Below are 18464 nucleotides of genomic sequence, written 5' to 3'. Positions count from 1 at the left end.
CAAGCACACCATGTTCTCAGAAAATTGCCTTTTTCTTTGAGAGCAAATCAGCACTATTAATATTCACATCTTCCTATGGAGAATTGTGATCAGCTGTTCTGTACATTATTTGCATGCTGCTGTTGTCATTTGATAAAAGGAATCACACCATGGTTCTTTGCTTCGATGTTAAATGCTATGTTGGATGCTATAATAACCTAATCAGCATTGAGATTCATTCAGCCATTTGAGTGTAAACAATTTTGGAAATCAGAAGCATCAAAGAGTAAAAATGTGAATAAAAATTAGTGATGTTTCTCCCCTGTGTCTCTCTCAGTTGCATTTTACATTAAGTGTACTAATGAAATAAACAGTCTTTTGTGTAATTCTTGAAATGACCCAGATCTTCAGTATATGTCTTAGCAAACCCCAGTGGTTTGCCTAAATGGAAGGACAACCAGGGGACATTAATTGTTTGACCAGATGCACATCCATCCTTAAATTGCAGCTGAATCCAAAAGTTTAGTTCGAACAACAGCAGCTTCTGCAGTGGAAGTCCCTTGAGTAAGGCACTAAAAAAAAGGCTTTGTGTGGCTGTGTCTGTAGTGCCAGGGGGACGTTTCAGGTACCACCTTAGCAGCAGTACTGGCCTGAACTCTCCTGAGATATCCAGAGAGGGCAGTGAGGGCCTGACACAGGTTGCCCAGAGCAGCTGTGGCTGCCCCATCCCTGGAAGTATCAAGGCCAGGTTGGGGCACTTTTGCGCAGGAGGTAACTTGAGCACCTGTGTGCAGCAAATCATTGTTTCAGATGTGGTTAATACACATTAATGCTCCAGGAATAAAAGTGAATTTAATATGGATTTTTTTCTCTTTTGAAAAACTCCTGACATTCTTGATACAGCTCTCAATCCAGTGAAGTAATGAACTCCTCTTTTTCCCATAGGTAACATTGTTGGCAACCTGGGACACTCCTTTTTCAGCCAGAGCTTCCTTGGAAGCAAAGAACACGGAGGGTTCTTGTACGTTGCAGCAACCTATCAGTCCCTGCAGGACCTGGTGCTCCCAACCCCACCCTACTTGTTTGGCATCCTCATCCAGAAGTGGGAGACGCCCTGGGCCAAAGTGTTCCCCATCCGGCTGATGCTGAGGCTCGGAGCTGAATACAGGCGTGAGTAGCAGGCACTGCTGGAGGGGAATGGATGAATTCTGCTTCAGAGCACTCTCCCAGCCATGGATTGTTACCTGTCAGAGCCACCCAGGCTCAAACAGGCAAGGAAAAGCTGTGTGTCAGACCTACAGTGCAGCACTGAGGTGGTGATGGGTCCTACGGCCTTTTTACAGCTCTGCTGGGTCATCAGGGAGGTTTTTGTGGAGACAAATCTGTTTCTGAGCATGTTTGTATCCATTTAGTGACCTGAGAGTTATGTGCAGAACAAGTCTGATTAGCTGGTGTAGTTAGCACAAGGGAGAGCTTTGAGATGTTAAGCTCTTTCTATGCTGAAATGAAAGACCATTTGCTTTTAGGTTTTTAAGGCCCGAGAGTAACAATATACGTGCAGGGGCAACAAACTTGGCAGTTTGTTGCCAAAATTCTGTTGGAACTCATAACAAATAGGCTGAAGAGAATGTTTCATCTGAATAAAATCTTAGCAGTTAGCATGAAATTGGCATAAAGTTAAAATAAAATAATTTTGAAAAGACATTGACCATTGGTGGAGCAAAGACATTACTGGCAGTTTGTCCACCACAATGGGCCAAAAATTTTATGTTTTGCTCATCTGCAGTTTCAATTGGCATGTCTCATTAATCTAAATTACTATGAAAATGCTCTGTTGTTAATTTTTTCCAGAACTTTTTCAGAACATTTTAACAAAATAAGTTTTATAATATGCTATGCAGAGATTTGTCACTTTAACTTTTAAAGTTTTGAGAACATTGGGACTTTTCCACAAAATATGTGTGTTGCTGGAGGAGAAAAATAAAATTCTCAAAATTTGCCTTCTGAGGATGAGGATTGAAGCTTAAACTTGTACAAAGAAACATTCATGTTATAGGTGTGTAGGTTTTTGTGTGTATCTGCATGCATTTTAAAATTTGTGTGTATCTGCATGCATTTATTCCCATAAGTATTTAGAAAAACAAACAAAAATGCTCATATTTTGGATGTGGCATCTTATTCTGAGCACAGAAAGAAATGTTTTGATAGTGAGAAAAAAAGAAAAAAGAAAAGTACCTGGGAAGCCAGGCTTTGCATCATTCCTACAGCTATGTTTTGGATTTAGACATATTCCCTTGAGCTGTGCCAGTTGTGACTGCAGGGCACTGCCTCAGTTTCTCCCTGGAAGGTGCTGCTTTGTGGCCCAGGTTTCCTGGGTTTCCTTCCATCCTCTTTGCTGTTGGAGCTGTCAGAATCCAGCCATTTGTGCAGTGCTGCTGGCTGTGCAGATCAGATGCAGGAGGCCCTCGGGTTGCTGGGTGTGCAGAAAACATCTGCTGAGCATCCACAGATCAGCCCAGCAGCTCAGGCACAGGGAATTCGGTGCATCTGGGATGGAGCTTGAAACCAGGGTGGGCAGACACAGGAAATTCGGCCCTTGCTGGTGCCTCAGGGCACTGTGCAGGGGTTGGTTGCATGTGGTGTGTTGTGCTTCCAGGTATCAAATCAGTGTGCAGAGGCTGGGGCTGATTTCCATCAGGAAATCCTCATGTTATTCACATGATGCTGAGCGCTCTGCAGTCCCTTCTGACCACGCTGGGAACTGGGAGTGTGGCATTTAGGGAAATCAGGCTGAGTGTTTGCCTGAGGATAGCTTAGGAATCCTCCTTCAAGCATGTGTTTAGGAAACCTTGGCATTATGTACCACTGCATGAGTCATGTTCCAAGCATTGTGATGGCTTCTGCTGCAACATAACGTAATGCAGCCAGATCCATGCCCTACACTCAGAATTGCATCACAGATGTTTTACAGGTATGGATGTCAGCCAAGGAATGCAGATATTTTACATCACTGACATACCATAAATGTCCTTTAAATTGTTTTTGATGTACCCCTGGGGAGTTTGGCACATTCCCATGAAATTATGAAAACAGGAAATAAAATAATCTGGATTATCACTTGAATGTTGTGTGTCAGTCACAGAACAGAAAGACTGATGATGCTGCAGTGGAGAACAGCAGAATGGTTGTGCAAAAATAGAAGCCATTTCCAAGAAGCAGCCTGAAAAAAGCACGTAGAAAGGTCATCTTTGCCATCAGGGCCCAGGTCACTCAGTTCAGTCCTGCATTGTGGCACCTGTAAGCTTTCCACATAATTATTCTTTTTTCTAGCATGGTGAGCAAGCAGCCATGACACATGTGAGGTCATTACAATGTTGAACCCTTCTGCCCTTTTGCTTTTTAAATTGCAGTCTTCCCACTCTCTTCTTTAGCTGCTGCTTACCACATTCAACCAGATGATAGTTGGGTCTGGATTTGCAGAATCTGAGTATGTAAATTTCCATCTGACCTGTTCTTTTCTGTTTTATTCCAGTTTATCCATGCCCACTGTTTAGTGTCAGATTCCGTAAGCCTTTGTTTGGAGAGACTGGACACACAATCATGAACCTCCTTGCAGTAAGTCTGTGATGGAATGTGTGCATTCCATTGGTGTGAGTGGATCTGTGTGGAGACTTGGGGGCTCCAGGTACCTGGAAGGTCCAGGAGATGCAAGAGGAAGTAGTTGATTTTGCAGTTACTGAGAGTGGGTTTTAGCTGTCAACAAAACAGCGAATTGTAACAAGGTGCCCAAATCAATATCCCAAACCTGTTTGCTGGAGGATGTTTGGATCTTGAAATTAGTACATTGTTTGCTCAGACTGCTTGCTCAGAAGTGCTGGGTCATCAGTGTGTAGTCACAGCTCTCTGATTACATTGTGCTCCAACTGAAGGGATGTTATTATCTCTTCCTACTTTGCAAGTATTTTCAATATAGGAAATTCTCTTTGATGCATGACTTAATCTCACTAGAAAAACTAATCTCGCTAGAAAAACTAATAACTCCATATAGTAATGTAACAGAACACAGAGAGCAAATTTTCTTACATACAGGGATGATATTCAGGGTTGGAGAACATTAATTTTGATGTAAGAGATATTGTTTCATTTGTGTACTGCAATTACATGGGTTACATGCTGTGATGTCTCTGTCCCTCCCTACCTCCAGTCACTGATTACAGTTATTTGAATGGGCTAAGTAGTAGTCACCAGGATAGTTATGAAGCCTACAGTGTTAATGATGGTGATCATGGCTAACTTGAAATGTTGTTTAAATTCTCAGGACTTCAGAAACTACCAGTATACACTGCCTGTGGTCCAAGGTTTAGTGGTTGATATGGAAGTCAGAAAAACCAGCATCAAAATACCTAGCAACAGATATAATGAGGTAATGCTTATAAAACATACATTTGTGTACAGTTCCTTTGTGATTGGAATACCTCGGATCTAGAGGAATTTTAATTTTATTCACTACCACTAAAGAAAAATGCCTCAAAAGCAAACACTAACTGTGTGATGCATGCAGCTTTTGGAAATGAATGAGCCTGGTTTCACAAGAAGAATTAATTAATTAAACTCTTAAACTCTTTTTCTTCAGGATTTTGAACCGTTTACATAAAGTGTCATATGTTTGATTTGAGCAAGTAAGTTGACAAACTTTACACTTGAGGTAAACTAGGAAGAAAGCATGTATTAGCTTTTCTCATTTGTGTTGTGTGTTCCCACTCAAAGCATTTGAGTAGTATTTGTTGAATTGCTGATTATTTTATGTAAAAGTTCCCTCAACACTGAACTTCTCTACTTGATTTCTGGTGTGAGAAAATCAGTCAGCATTTGTAGGAGTTAGTGCTGCTAACTAGAGAAAGCTGGGGGAGGAGGTATTTGAACACTAATGAAAGGGAACAATGGAGAAGGGGATTGATTTCATGTTCTATCTGAAGAGAGGGGGGTAACTTGGTAGTTAGAAACCTGTCAGATCTGGGGTGAGAGCAAACCCCCTGAGCAGAATGGTATTTGTAAAGTTCTTGTAAGATCGGAGCAGAATGCAGCTTTATCTCAAGAGAGAGTTTCCCTGCAAGAAGCATTGAGTTAAATAAGTGAGTAAAAGAAGATTCATTGAAAAAAAAGTGTTCTTTTATGAAGTTTGAAAAAGATTAAATTGATGAAGATAAAGGGTCTGTTAAAAGGTGTTTTAATTTTTGATGCAGTTGTGCCGGAATGGGAGAGGTCAGTGAGGTCTGAATGAATTCAGTCTGGAATGGCACAGACAATGCAGTTCACTGTCAGCTGTGCCTGGCGTTTGCAAGGTGTCAGCTCCACTTGTGCAGGCATGGGCTGAGCAGGGAATTCCTCTGTCAGGGATGTAGCAGAACCTCTGCATTGTGCTCAGGTTCCCTTCCCAGTGTGATCAGAGGATCCAGCTTTTAAATGGAGAAATTGTTACTTATTTAACAGTGTTCATAGCTTGTGATTAATTTCAAAAGTCGCATTAATAGGAATTTTTCATGAGTTTACTTTGAATTAAAATTCGCAGAATATTCTGAGTTGGAAGGGACCCACAAGAATCATCGAGTCCAACTGTTAGTGGCCCATACAGGGATCAAATCCATGACCTTGGTGTTACCATCACCTTCCTCTAACCAACTGAGCCAGTCTCAAGATGAATGAAATAATAACACCTTTTATTTAATTAGAAAGGACTGTTACTTGGATGTTTTCAATATCTAAAAAGTGAAAAACTAATTTGAAATCTCATGTGTGTATTCAATGGGGAAATTTCAACCTGTGATTAACAAATTACACATTCATATATAGTTTTTCTATTAAATACATATTTTGTCTTCAAAATAATTTAAATTTTATATAGCTTAGAGGGTCCTAGTTGTCTGTTTAGTTCCTCAGCAAAGGTGACTGTAATTTCTTAATCAGTTGCCTTCTAAGGAAGCATAGTTGCCACATCCAGTTATTTCTTGTTGTGCTGAAGGCAACTGCTGGGCTCCACAAACATGGCTGTTCCGGAGCTAAAACCCAGTGTCTGGAGCATGGCATGATCAACTGGAGAATGAAAGACACTGTTGTCTGATGCAAAATCAGTTTCCTCCCCAAACATTACACCTGTGCACATTTGTCAATAGCAAGAATCAGTTAATGTTCCTAACACTGTAATTAAGGTTTTACATTGCACTGAGAGAGACAAATGTGTTGTGTGTAGCCTGGATGCTTATGAGCTCCAGGAAGCAGAGGTGGGAGTGTGAGTGCTGTTAGGATATGTCAAATAATTCAGTATTTTTCTGGGTTTTCACTGCAGGGGGATTTGTGTTATTTAATTTGAGTTGTTTTTTTTTAAGCAAACATGTCATTTTCCTGTTTGAAACAAATTCCAGAGTTGGGTGACTCCCTCAAATTTTCTTTTGTATCAAAAATCACCAAGTCTGAACCTCCATGAAGAGGAATAGTGGAGAAAAGAAACTATATAATCTACAGGGGTATTTTGTCTAACTTGGTGTATGTAAGATAATAGTCAGCAGAAGGGCAAATGTGTCACAAATTTTTTGGATGCTTTCTGGAGGCCTCCTTTGCAGCGAAAGAAAATTTGGACGTTTTTTAGAAGTCTTAAATTGGGCCATTGATCCCAGTTCCACCAGTTCATGCAGGTGAAGCACAGAGACACTGAAGTTTTATTTCCTGGCTGTGGCAGTACAGGATGAAATGGCCCCAGTCTGAGAGCCCATGTGGCACTGAACTGTGGAGGGGCATTTATGATTTATGTCATTAACAACTGTATTGTGTAAACAAGCCAAGTATTTCCTCCCAGGGTTTTTCTCATGGCTTTTTTCCCCATGTGTTTTTAAAACCAGGCAGAGATAACAGCTTTTGCAATTTCTGTAGCTCAGCTATCCCTTATGCCGCTTATCGTAATTGCACACAGGATGGCACTTTAAAGTATCCAGGCAGTAAAAGACCTGAACCCTCTTCTCAAAAGCAGTTTATGGTTCTGAGTGCTAAAACCTGACATGGAATATGAGAACTTGAGAAGCTTCTGATTAAACTGCTCCAAGAACGACCTATTTATGAACTGCTTGATGAGCTGGGTGGAAATGCTAAAGCTTTGTGTTTGCAGATGATGAAAGCCATGAACAAATCCAACGAGCACGTGCTGGCAGGGGGAGCGTGTTTCAACGAGAAGGCAGACTCACATCTGGTGTGTGTGCAGAATGACGACGGCAACTACCAGACACAGGCCATCAGCATCCACAACCAGCCCAGGAAAGGTGAGGGGAGCCCTGGCTCTGCTGCTCTGTGTGGCTGCTTGGCCCCTGTGTTGCTGCCCCAGCTTTGTGAATTGGCTACAGCTGGGTTTGGCTGGGTTTCACCCAGGTTTTTATAGAGAAAAATCAGTCTGACCACTGGCATCCCTGACTGGGCAGCTTTGTGCTGGAGCTGGCTTAGGCAACATCTCTCCATTAATAATGAGAGCTGCCTTTGGCATTGTGGGATGTACAGGTGAGGTTGTGGTTTCCTGTGCTTGATCCTACACTATGTGGAAGACTAGATTCAGTAGGACAGAAAGTTCAATAGGAATAACCAACCACAGGAGCATTGTAATAATGCATCTTCAAGCAGCTTCTCATGTTCACCTTAATTAGACCATCTAATTTCCAGGGTATATTTTTGTTACACTAGGCTGAAGGGCTGCAGCAGCTGTGTGCTCAGAATTTAAATGTTGTGTGTTTGGGGACATTTCTGGGAAAGACATTTATATAATCTCCAAATGAGAACAAGACAGAGGCTGCTTTGGATGGTTTGCAAGTATCACTGGTGACTCCAGCAGATGTACCGGCATGGAATGTCACTTGGGACTGATGGTCTTGTCTGACTTCTGTTAACTTCATCTGTGGGACAAGAAGAGGGATTTCCAGCAGGAAGTTCATGATGCTTAGTAGTCATTGAAGATAATTTTCCTTTAAGTCAAGTGGCTTTGAGCTGTGGCCTTGCTGCTGGGTTGGTGTTAGTGTCATCCATAAACAGCTCAGTCACAATCAGCCACCTGTGTGGGAACATTTAGAAGTAAATGTGTATTTGGTTGCCCAAAATTAGTAATTCTGAAACTCAGAGGTGTGTAGGGCATGGATAGGGAGAGTGATAAAGTACAAGCATTAACTTAGACAAAAACTGTAATCCAGTTTAGAACATAACTGCCTTTGCATATCCAAGTTTATGGTGTGTAATACAGGCACCATAATTCCAAGCAGCATTTGTCCTCATTCAGGGTAATCACCTCTGTGGCCAATAGAGCTGATACCTGATTCTTGGGTAAGGCATTGCTTTGACAAAAGCCTCAGTAAATCTCTCCTGTTGTTGTTATTGCAGTGACTGGTGCCAGCTTCTTTGTGTTCAGTGGAGCTTTAAAATCCTCCTCAGGCTTCCTTGCCAAATCCAGTATAGTGGAAGGTAAGAACTGAACTGCCTGCTTGAAACACACTTCTCTCTTTGCCCAGCTCAGCTCTGCAGCTGAAAGAGCTCTCTCTGCTCATATGCCTTGGAGTCTGACTGCTGCTTCAGCTTTATCCTACTTCTAAGCAAAAACCTCCTTTAACAAGGAGGAATTTGTGCAGATGCTGCAAAACAGGGTCCCAGGAAAATCAGGGTAAGATATGAAATACTTGGCTTGGGAGCCTGTGATCAATTCACTGGTTTGGGTTGAAAGAGGAAATTGTGAGCATAAGAAATACAGAATAATGTGTAATCCACCAACTGGCAGGGAAAGCCCTGCTAAACTTCCTCTGCTACCAAATAGCTCTGCAGTGTGCAGGGGTATGAGTGTGCATTGTTTATGTGCTTGTATGTGGGCAGGTGAGAACATGACAGGTTGAGAGCACTGAGCTGGTCCATCTCAATTTGTTGTGTCACAGGAGCTGCTGCTGGGTGCTCCAGCTGGAAGCTGTTAATGCCTGCTAGCAGAGCTGCACAGCTGTGCAGGCAGTCCCTGCACCTGTGACAGTGCAGGCAGTGGTGTGGCAGTGCCCCTGCCCTTGGTGGTGAGGGGTGCCAGGTGCCCACAGGAGCAGTCAGTTGAGCCCCACAGGTGAGCAGGAGCTCCTGGTGCTGCACCAGCTCCAGGCTCGCAGCTCTGAGTGTGCAGCCGTGGGTGGGGTCCCTGGGCAGCCCACTGCCAACAGAGCTTGCAGGTCATTGTGCCCTTTCCTGTGCCTAATTGGAGGTTAGGGTAAGACAGAGGCACAGGGCGACTCAGTCTCTACATGGGCAAGTGTTTCACTCATGTTATTTTTGCCATAACTGAGATTCACCCAGAGTGGTGCTGGGTTAAGTACTTGACAGGATGATCCTGGAGGTCTTTTCAACCTTAATTCTGTGAATTCAAATTCTGTATCTTTTGACACTGTCAGGCAAGCACTGACTTCTCAACCACTGTCACTGCTGGACTGCTGCTTCCAGAGCCAATGGAGCAGTGTCATGTGGGGTTTCTGAGGGTGACCTAGAGGAGGTGTCAGGTTGTGAAGCAAACTTACAGGGACTTTGCCACAGCTGATTTCACCTGGGAGATGCCCATCTCTTACTGTTGTGTTTTCCCTCATCAGCACTCAGCAGGTTTGCATTTTAGGAATGTGACTGTTCAGAAGTGGGTTTATGGAGCATTTTGCCTCAGTTGTAAACAATAGGCTCTGTTTGGCATGGCTTATCTTGGCTTATGAGAATTTCTTGGTTCCCTAGATGGAGTGATGGTCCAGATAACTGCTGAGAACATGGACTCTTTGAGACAGGCCTTGAGAGAGATGAAAGACTTCACCATCACCTGTGGCAAAGTAGATGCTGAAGACCCTCAGGAACACGTTCATATTCAGTGGGTAGAAGATGATAAAAACTTTAATAAGGGGTAAGTCGAGGAACACTTGATGTTGGTGCCTGTTAAAAATTTTAAGTGAGGCACATGAGTAAGTGAGGCACAATTGTAAGGCACAAGTCTTCAAATCAATAGGAATTAAAAGTCTGCACCTGTTTTGAGTGATATGATGCAGTTAATTGTAATGAAAATGGAACTGAGATACCAGAGCTTGGGACATCAATTTAAAATATTGGCAATGCTATGGATTTTTTTTTGGCATTGCCAATATCCAGTTATTGGAAACTACTCACCTGTCTCCAACTCTCAGTGCTGAACCCTGCACATTGTGGTCACTTTGCTCTGTTGGTGCTTAGTTTGCATTAAGTAGAGCTGGAAACAAAATTGCTGAACATCAACTGTATCTTTGGACACTTGATAGTTAAGCCAAAAGGAAGGTGGATTTGGCAGCTGAAGTATTTATGGCAGTAAAGTGCTGTTGTGCTGGATTCCATATTTCAGGACTCAGCACCTAGAAAGGATATTTCTGTAGTTTCAGGCTCTCCAGATCAATCTTAGGTTCTGCAATCAAGTCCTGGGCTGTGTAAGTTGTGTTTCAGGTATTGATGGCCTACACTGAGTTTACACAGGAGCAAAAATCCAACCTGTATGAAACACCTCATTACTCTGTCAGAACCTTACAGGATCTCAGCTCTGCTGCAAATCTTTGTTGGAAACCTTCCAGGAAGGTCCTTCTGCACCTGCGTTACACATGTCACCCCTTTCAGGAACTGCCCTTTGATTCCAAGGTCATTCTCTTCTGCAGAAGGTCTTGTGCTGAGCCAGAGCTCACCCTCCTCCCTCCCTTTTGCAGCGTTGTGAGCCCCATTGATGGCAAATCCATGGAATCTATAACCAGTGTGAAGATATTCCATGGCTCCGAGTACAAGGCCAACGGGAAGGTGATCCGGTGGACAGAGGTGGGTCAGTCAGCCCAGCACTGCAGCCAGCTGCACCCCCAGTCACCCCAGGAAAGCAGCCTGTGCTTCCCCAAGAGGCTGTGGTGCCTTTCCTGCCTGCACAGGGAGCTGCACTGTGGCATCCTGCGGGGTAAAACATCCTCCCCCTGACACAGCCACAGCCTGTGCTGCACCAGCCACTGTTGCTCACATCAGGGTGTTCAGCATGGGGGGACCACAACAACACTCACTGCCTTACACACAGGAACAGTTGGTTTCATTTGCCTTTGTGTTAAAAGCTGCCTTTCTACATGGAGACAAATCTTGATATAAATTGTCTTTTAGAAATGTTATTTCGAGCTACTTTCTCTAAAATGTTGTATGTTAAGTGCTGCGGCATAAATCATGGAGAAACTGCTTGCATGGCTGATGTTGGCTGTGACTCTGCCAGCACACAAATGCTGGTGTCAAAGTAATTCTTTAAGTGTTTCACTTTGCCTGCTGAGGAGGAACCAGGTTCCTTATTCTGCAGCTTGGCCCCTGTGTGCCCTTTTTTTCCAAGTTCACTTAGGCTCAACAGAAACAAGTTCAGTGACAAAAATAGCAGAGATCTTCGGGCTTGTATTAAAAGTGTAATTTTTCTGAACTTAGTATCTGTTTAAAACCAGGTTTTTATTAAAACTATGTGCAATACCTAGTGAACTTCCATAGCAAGGCTTTTGACCAGATCTAAGAGGTTTCAGAGGAGTATTTAAATTTAAATCTTTCTTCTGAAGTTTTTTTTTCCTCCCTAAGGTGACTTGCCTGTAGTAGGTTTTGCTGGGCTTCCCTGAACAGTTACTTCTTAAGTCTTCATTTGTGAAAGTTTAAATGACATCTCAGCTGAATTTTCTAGAAAAGCCAAGTGTTATGTCTTGTGTTAACTCTTCCCTTCAGGTGTTTTTTCTAGAAAATGATGAGCAACACAATGGTCTGAGTGACCCAGCTGATCACAGCAGACTGACTGAAAATGTGGCAAAAGCTTTCTGTCTGGCTCTGTGTCCTCATCTGAAACTGCTGAAAGAGGATGGAATGACGAAGCTGGGTCTGCGTGTTACACTGGATTCAGATCAAGTAAGTCTTCAGTAGTTTGGGTTTAACTGGGGGGTTGTTCTCTTGTTCATTCCCCAGAACAGGAATACAACACTTAAACGAGGAGAATGCTGAAGCAGTACCAGTATCAGATGCTCATCAGATGGTGCTGGCTGTTGTTTGGTCTTCTGTTAGATCCAGTGCTCAGCCTGAATTAACATAGGTATGACCCCCATATGGCACGAGCAGCACCTGCTCTGTGCTCAGAGATTCTTAATTGGCCTTTTTGCCAGCAAATATGAGGGTCCTGCTCATCCCAAGGAGCTGCTTTGAGAAAACAGAAAAAGCTTCCTTTTGCTTAGGTATCCACTGGGAAGACAAGCACAAAGTCAAGTGGAAAAGCTGCTAGTGCCTGCTCGATCCAGTTCAAGTTCCTGACTTCCCTGGGAGATACCACAGCTCCTTCTCCCTTCCTGCCCCCTGACTCACAGCCTCATGTCCTGTTCTTAAAACCCACTCTTTGTATTTTTTAGGTTGGTTATCAAGCTGGGAGCAATGGACAGCCACTGCCCTGTCAATACATGAATGACCTGGACAGTGCCTTAGTGCCAGTGATTCATGGAGGGGCCTGTCAGTTGAGTGAGGGGCCAGTCATAATGGAGCTCATCTTTTATATTCTGGAAAACATCTCATAAGAGGACTTCATTTTCTGTTCAGACCTGTTCCAGCAGCAGTTGTATCTGAATCATTTGCACTTTAAAACTGGAAAATTAAGCTTTTGTTAACACTATTGGGGAAGGGGGGGAGGGGGGTGGGACAGTTGTTCCATAATTCTAAATCTTCTATGCATTGTCAACAACCAGAGGATCAGGGCAGCTTCTATACAACATGGCTATGCTATCCTTGCAGCTAATCCACTTCTGTTACTGTTTAGAAAAATGCTCATGTTTAAAGACTTACAGTCATGTACTCTAAATGCTCAAAGGGTGCAAAGATCTGGGGCATAAATAAAAAGTGGAATTCCAACCTTGTACTGTCTGTAGATGGACATGTAAGAAACAAACAAGACCTCCATTCTGACCTCATCCTAATGCCATTTGTGGTTATTCTATAGACATTAAAAAGTAATGTTTACATTGTTTTGACCAGATTATTGGTTGAAATAAGTTTGGAGAAGCCCTTGAGAGATAGGGAAAGATTCCCTAGCCATAACCCTGTTTGTCTGTGCATCCAGAGGAGCAGGACAGGCATCTCTCTGCAGTTCTGTGAGTGTAATAGGCTAGTTTCCTTTTCTCCTCTATTTACCACAGAAGTCTGTCACTTTGGGCAGATTTCTGTGATCTCCTACAACAACTCTGCTATTCTGTACCCTGTTTACAAATATGTCTGAAGCAGAGGCAAGATCAGCCCTAAAGTGCAGTTCCATCTTGTTCCTTGTCCCCAGTAGGTCCTGCTTTTTAGAGGTAAGTCCAACCCAGGGCAGCTCTGTCCCCTCCCTGCTGTTTGCTGTAGTGTAATGCCAGTGTCATGTAACCCAGGCCAGCTTGTACTTCATATTGCAGCCCCACGTCCAAGCTTACCTGTGATACCAGTGTAGAGTGGCTGTTCCTGCATGTTCTGCTGAAAAAGGCTTTGTGGTCAGTTCTGAACATGTGCACTCGGCCCAGTGCTCTTGGTCTCACCTGAGGGCTTTGGTAAGGAGAGCAACTGCTTGTGTCTGCCAGGGCATTAAGCAGCTGGAATTGAGCATCAGCCAGAGGAAATGTGGTTCCATGTTCTTACTGTCGCCATGGAAAGCTGCTAACCAGTGGCAAGAGCTGTAAGCAGGAGAAGGGGTTTGGTTTGTTTAGCCAGTCAGGCAAAGCAGCTCGTTTGAGTTCCTCCCAGGAAGAGGGGTGAAGGTTCCTCCTTCTGATTAGAACGAATTAATTTGGGAAGAGAGGTGCTAATTAATGGTGAACATTTGTGGTGTCAGGCACTCCCTATTGCCACCCATTCTGGGGGAAGCAGCAGGGCCTGGTTGGGCTGTGCTGTGACAAAATACCACCAGTGGCCTTGCAAAGAGAAAGAGAAATGCCAGGCCACTGTGAGACTGAAGCTCTGGTTTTTAAACAAAACAACACCATTATCTAGGCAAGGGAAAGGTAACTGCAGAGAGTGATAGGTTTTATGGAAAGGCAGCCCAGTGTCTGCACAGAGTGCACTTGGGAATAAATGGCTGCTGCTTTTCAAAAAGCCAAAGTATGAAAAATCCAACGTTCCAAGTAATAACTGGCATTACCCAGCCAGGGAACTGGGGCCAACTCCACAAACAAAAGCTGGCCAGCAAGAAGGAGCACACTATCAGACTTTAAAGGGTGTCAGATCCAAGTGAAGCCTTACCTCTGGCACTGGGAGAGGGCGGGTAATTAATGCAGCTCATTTAGTGGTTCCTGCTGGCCAGAGTAGGAGCTGTGACCCACCCCTGCTCCTGCCGAGGTGCCTGTGCAGCCCAGCTGGACTGAGGCCACTTGATCCCCCTCTGCACCCTGGTTCTGCACACTCTGGGACACAGCTTGGCACGGTTCCACAGCTGGAAGAGCATTCCAAAAACTTGGTAATAATCTTCCTCCTAGAGCCTGCACTCCAGCTTTGCCACAGCAGCAGCTTTCCAGTTACTTTAGTTGCATTGTTACGCTTAATAATGCAGTAAAGAGGTGAAAAATGTTTATCTTCTCTTCCTTTGCCCCAGAAGTCTTTTAGGTTTGGATTCTGTTTGTGCAAAACACTATCAACTGGTGACTGACATGTCTGCTTCAACCATAGCCTTTGAAATGACCTTAATTACCATGTTGTTAAGAAATGAGTACTTGTTTAGAAAAAAATTGTACTTTTAAAATTCAGTTAGTTAACACTGCAAAAAACTGCATATTATATTTTTATTTTCAACATGTAGTTTTGTATATTAAATTTATTGAAATTAAAAACTAAACACTGTATTGTCTTCATCTGCTCCGGAAGACAGAGGCAGATCTGCCTGACCTGTGTGGACTCTGTTCTGTCTCCCAGCCTGCCCATCCCTGGCACAGGCACATTCTCCCCTTGGAGATCCCTGGTTTCTGTTAGCTCACAGAAATTTAAAAACACAAACAGATTTAGTACCTTCTTGTATGCTGCTGATCAAAAAGCATTCCTGAAAATAAGTCACGATCCAGTTTTCTTAAAGGACAAAATGAGACTATTTTCCCCATCACCTGGAAGAATTGTAAAAGCCTATTTTTGTAAAAATACAAGGAACATTTGGGAAGCAGCGGAGTCTAGTGTACTTTTTCTTTCATTTTACATTAAAACCCCAACATAAAGGATGAAGGCACAGTACCCTTCTGCGCTGGACAAGCAGTGCAGCAAGCACAGCACACAACTGGGAGCCAGAACAAAAACAGAGGTCTGTAAACACCAACCTGCAGGGGAGCCCTGGGGCCTTTCCTTCAGAAAGGGACAGCCCTTGGAACCTCATGTGCCAAGGGTGTGCACAGAGGAGGGACTGGCACCCCTGAACTGCTGCCTGAGAGCTCTCCTCTGATCTAGGAAACAAAAAAAGACCCCAAACCAAACAGGCCTGGATAGGAGAGGACAGACAAAGCAGGAGCAGACTGTTCACTGAACCACACCGGCTGCTCAGACACTTGGGAATAGGAATTCTGGTGAAGGTCTTACCTGTGACTTAACCAAAAAGCTCTGGCACTGCCACAGGGAATTTTTAAAGGGCTAAACCTTTCCCACAGCACTCTGCATAGTTAATGTAACATTCGTCCTGGTGCTACATCAGTAGTCCCACATTAAGGCAATTCTGTCTATTTTGGGTAGAGTGGTCCCAAGCCCTGCAGCAGCGCATTCCCAGAGCCTCCCGTTTGCCTTGGAGTTATTAATAAGCACTATGGCTGTTATCAAAATAGACATTAGGTTCAGTAGTGCATTCATTTAACATCTTTGGTGCTTGCAGCTTAGCAGCATCTTCCTGCCTTCGCTCAGCCCACGACTTCCAACATTCCTGCGGATCTGGGGAAAACAACACAAACAAACCCATCAGAATTCCTTGCTGCAGAACAGAACAGATGTTCACAGTTCAAGGAGACATTATATGGCAAGTGCTGACACCAAGGTTCTGGATGGTCGAGGAAAATCAATGGAGCAAAATTATTAAGCTCCAGTGATGGAAAGTGCTTGGGCATGAGGCCAAGTTGTTACTTCAGGTATGGTCATCAAACGTGTCCCACAGCCTGACTGGAGCTCACGGGATGATCTGACCTCCTTGGCTGGGAGGAAACCACTAAAACAGGCCCTTTGATACCCAAATGGTGACTCTTTTATTGAAATGAGATCTCATTCTCTACAATCTGATACCATTTGCCACATCTTTGCTTCCAAACAGGTGATGTCACTCTGAAGCTGATGAATATTTGCTTAACTGCCATTTAGAAATGTAAAGCGAAACCATATGCTAAGGAAGAGGGAGCACAGAGGCTTCAGAAGATCAAGCAAAGGAAGAAGGATTACTTATCACTTATTTTCTAAATAATATTCTTAGTAAAGGCAACAGCAGGACCTGTCCCTGTATTTCAAGTGATTGTGAAACAGCATCTTTGAGATACAAACTAACCAGAGATTCTGTAACCTCATTTATGAAATTATGTCAACTCTCCACCACAAATATAAAGAGGAATGCTACTGAAGTCAGAGCAGTGTAATTAGGTCAATGCCAATATTGACCTTTATTCAATTATCCAAGCAGAGTTTATCTGTAGCCCTGTCAAGGTCTGCCCAGACCATGTCTGGACACAGTGTTCATACCTCAGACAGAACTAACGTTCAAGGACCAGCCAATTTTCTGTAACTGTTTGAAGATCTTGACCACTTAGGGGCTCCCTGAGTCTCACTTTTACCTCCAGTTTCCCTCCAGTGGGCTTTCTGCCATCAAAAATCTGAAATAACCACAAAAAGAAGAGCAGTTAGGACAAATAGGGATTATAATGTTAAACTATAGAGCCTGAGGCTCTATCTGCCCATGGCCTGAGGGTGACAGATCCCTGCAGGTGACTGCAGTGCTAGGAGTGTCACTTCCTAGGACTGGAACTCTGCAGAACAGGTCCCCCACAACCCAGGCAGGTTATCAAATTCACCTGATACAAAACTCGACTGCACTCACACATTTATGTGATCTAGATACTCATTTTCCCTTGGGGTTGAAATTACTGAGCAGAAGAACACACCTCATCCCAAAAACCTACCTCAATGATCTCTCTAACTTCACATTCTGATTCCAGCTTGTCCAGCTTCAAGTGTGCTGTCCCCACGTGTTTGTCACTTCTGAAAAAGGATCTGTGCCAAAGAAGTGAAGGGATAAAGACTGTCAGAACACTGAAGAGAAAACAAGCCCAGAGGTCATCACTATCTGCTCCATCTCCACATCCAGAGAGGGCTGGTCAGGACATGCTCCTAGAACCCTGCACACCACAGTGCCAGAGGCAAACCCTTAAAAACCAGACTACAAGGAACAAGATAAGAAAGTACTCATTTGTTAATTATTCTTTTGCAACCAAGGTAAAGATGAGAACAGCAGTGAAGAAAAACAACCAACTAAATCAGCACTTGGAGTGGCAGCAGCTTCTGTCCCTGCCCAGGGTGACAGGGAAGGAGGTCCCAGTGGCCAGGACAGGGCCATCCTCTGCTTGGGGCTGTTTAACAGAAAAGGCTGAAGGAATTCCCAAAGAAGTTGCATCTCCCAGCAAAACAAACATTTCACAGGCACCTGTTTCTTTTGGCAAACTGCTTTTAGGAAAAAGTCACATGAATCATTCTGTTTCGTCTTGATAAATCAAAACAACTTCAGTAAATAAGAACATTTCAGCTATTGTTTTGATTCACCTACATTCTGGTAGTTTTAACAGTCAAAAACTATAATTTTAGGATTTCCAGTCTGCTGGAATTAAGAACCAGAAGCATTTTTATCTTGTGAGGAAAACAAGCAACTTCCTGCTGTAGTCACTTGTGCTGAACAGTTTAATCAGCAATAAGTCAATCTTCACCTGCACAGAGAGAGGTGTTACAACCCTTACCCAGACCAACTCCTCTAAAAGGCAACAACCAAGACTAAACCATCCTAATTCCACAGAACTGTTCAGCTCAAAGCACAGCATTTCCTTGCCTGCATCCAAGCATCTCCCTGAACCAGTCTCCAAAAGGTTTGATAAACAACTAAACTCTAGAGAGTCTGGAGTTAAAAAAGATAACTCGACCACACCTGCTGTGTTTTCTTGGAAATTTTCCAAGATTTCAGAAACTTCCTCTTTTACCCACTCTATTTCAGGAAAAATAAAAGCAACCAGACCAACAAAAGTAAAAAACCCATCCCCCACAGCCCCAAAACATCCACCTTTCTTCTTACTATCATTAAGAGATACTAAGATACTATAAAGCAAGACTTGACATATTCAATGGAAACTCAAAGACTGTTAATGGAGCCTCATGATCACATCACTGGTGGCAACAGGAGACTGAGACTCTCAATCAGTGAGGCCACAGCAGACTCACAGAATAAT

At 43.4% G+C, this 18464-nt stretch overlaps 2 protein-coding genes across 4 annotated transcripts in view; one reads left to right on the top strand and one right to left on the bottom strand.

The window, feature by feature from the left end:
* ZFYVE9 (zinc finger FYVE-type containing 9) overlaps positions 1–14857 on the top strand; it is a 57290-nt gene extending 42433 nt beyond the window's left edge. For all 3 annotated transcript variants that reach the window (XM_072932723.1, XM_030278774.4, XM_072932722.1), the window contains exons 11-19: positions 925–1149; positions 3512–3594; positions 4298–4402; positions 7136–7286; positions 8386–8466; positions 9748–9910; positions 10731–10836; positions 11752–11928; positions 12420–14857. In XM_072932723.1, the coding sequence (XP_072788824.1) occupies positions 925–1149; positions 3512–3594; positions 4298–4402; positions 7136–7286; positions 8386–8466; positions 9748–9910; positions 10731–10836; positions 11752–11928; positions 12420–12581 (1253 nt within the window). In that variant the 3' untranslated portion in view covers positions 12582–14857. The remainder of the gene's footprint in view (positions 1–924; positions 1150–3511; positions 3595–4297; positions 4403–7135; positions 7287–8385; positions 8467–9747; positions 9911–10730; positions 10837–11751; positions 11929–12419) is intronic.
* The window catches only part of CC2D1B (coiled-coil and C2 domain containing 1B), a 27986-nt gene continuing 24312 nt past the window's right edge, over positions 14791–18464 (bottom strand). The window contains exons 23-25 of the mRNA XM_012575343.5: positions 17154–17244; positions 16717–16847; positions 14791–15924 (exon numbers count right to left, since the gene is read on the bottom strand). Of these exons, the coding sequence (XP_012430797.5) occupies positions 16728–16847; positions 17154–17244 (211 nt within the window). The 3' untranslated portion in view covers positions 14791–15924; positions 16717–16727. The remainder of the gene's footprint in view (positions 15925–16716; positions 16848–17153; positions 17245–18464) is intronic.

Source organism: Taeniopygia guttata, chromosome 8 (genome assembly GCF_048771995.1).
Source record: "Taeniopygia guttata chromosome 8, bTaeGut7.mat, whole genome shotgun sequence".
Lineage (NCBI taxonomy): Eukaryota > Metazoa > Chordata > Aves > Passeriformes > Estrildidae > Taeniopygia > Taeniopygia guttata.
This window is presented reverse-complemented; position numbering and strand designations above follow the sequence as displayed.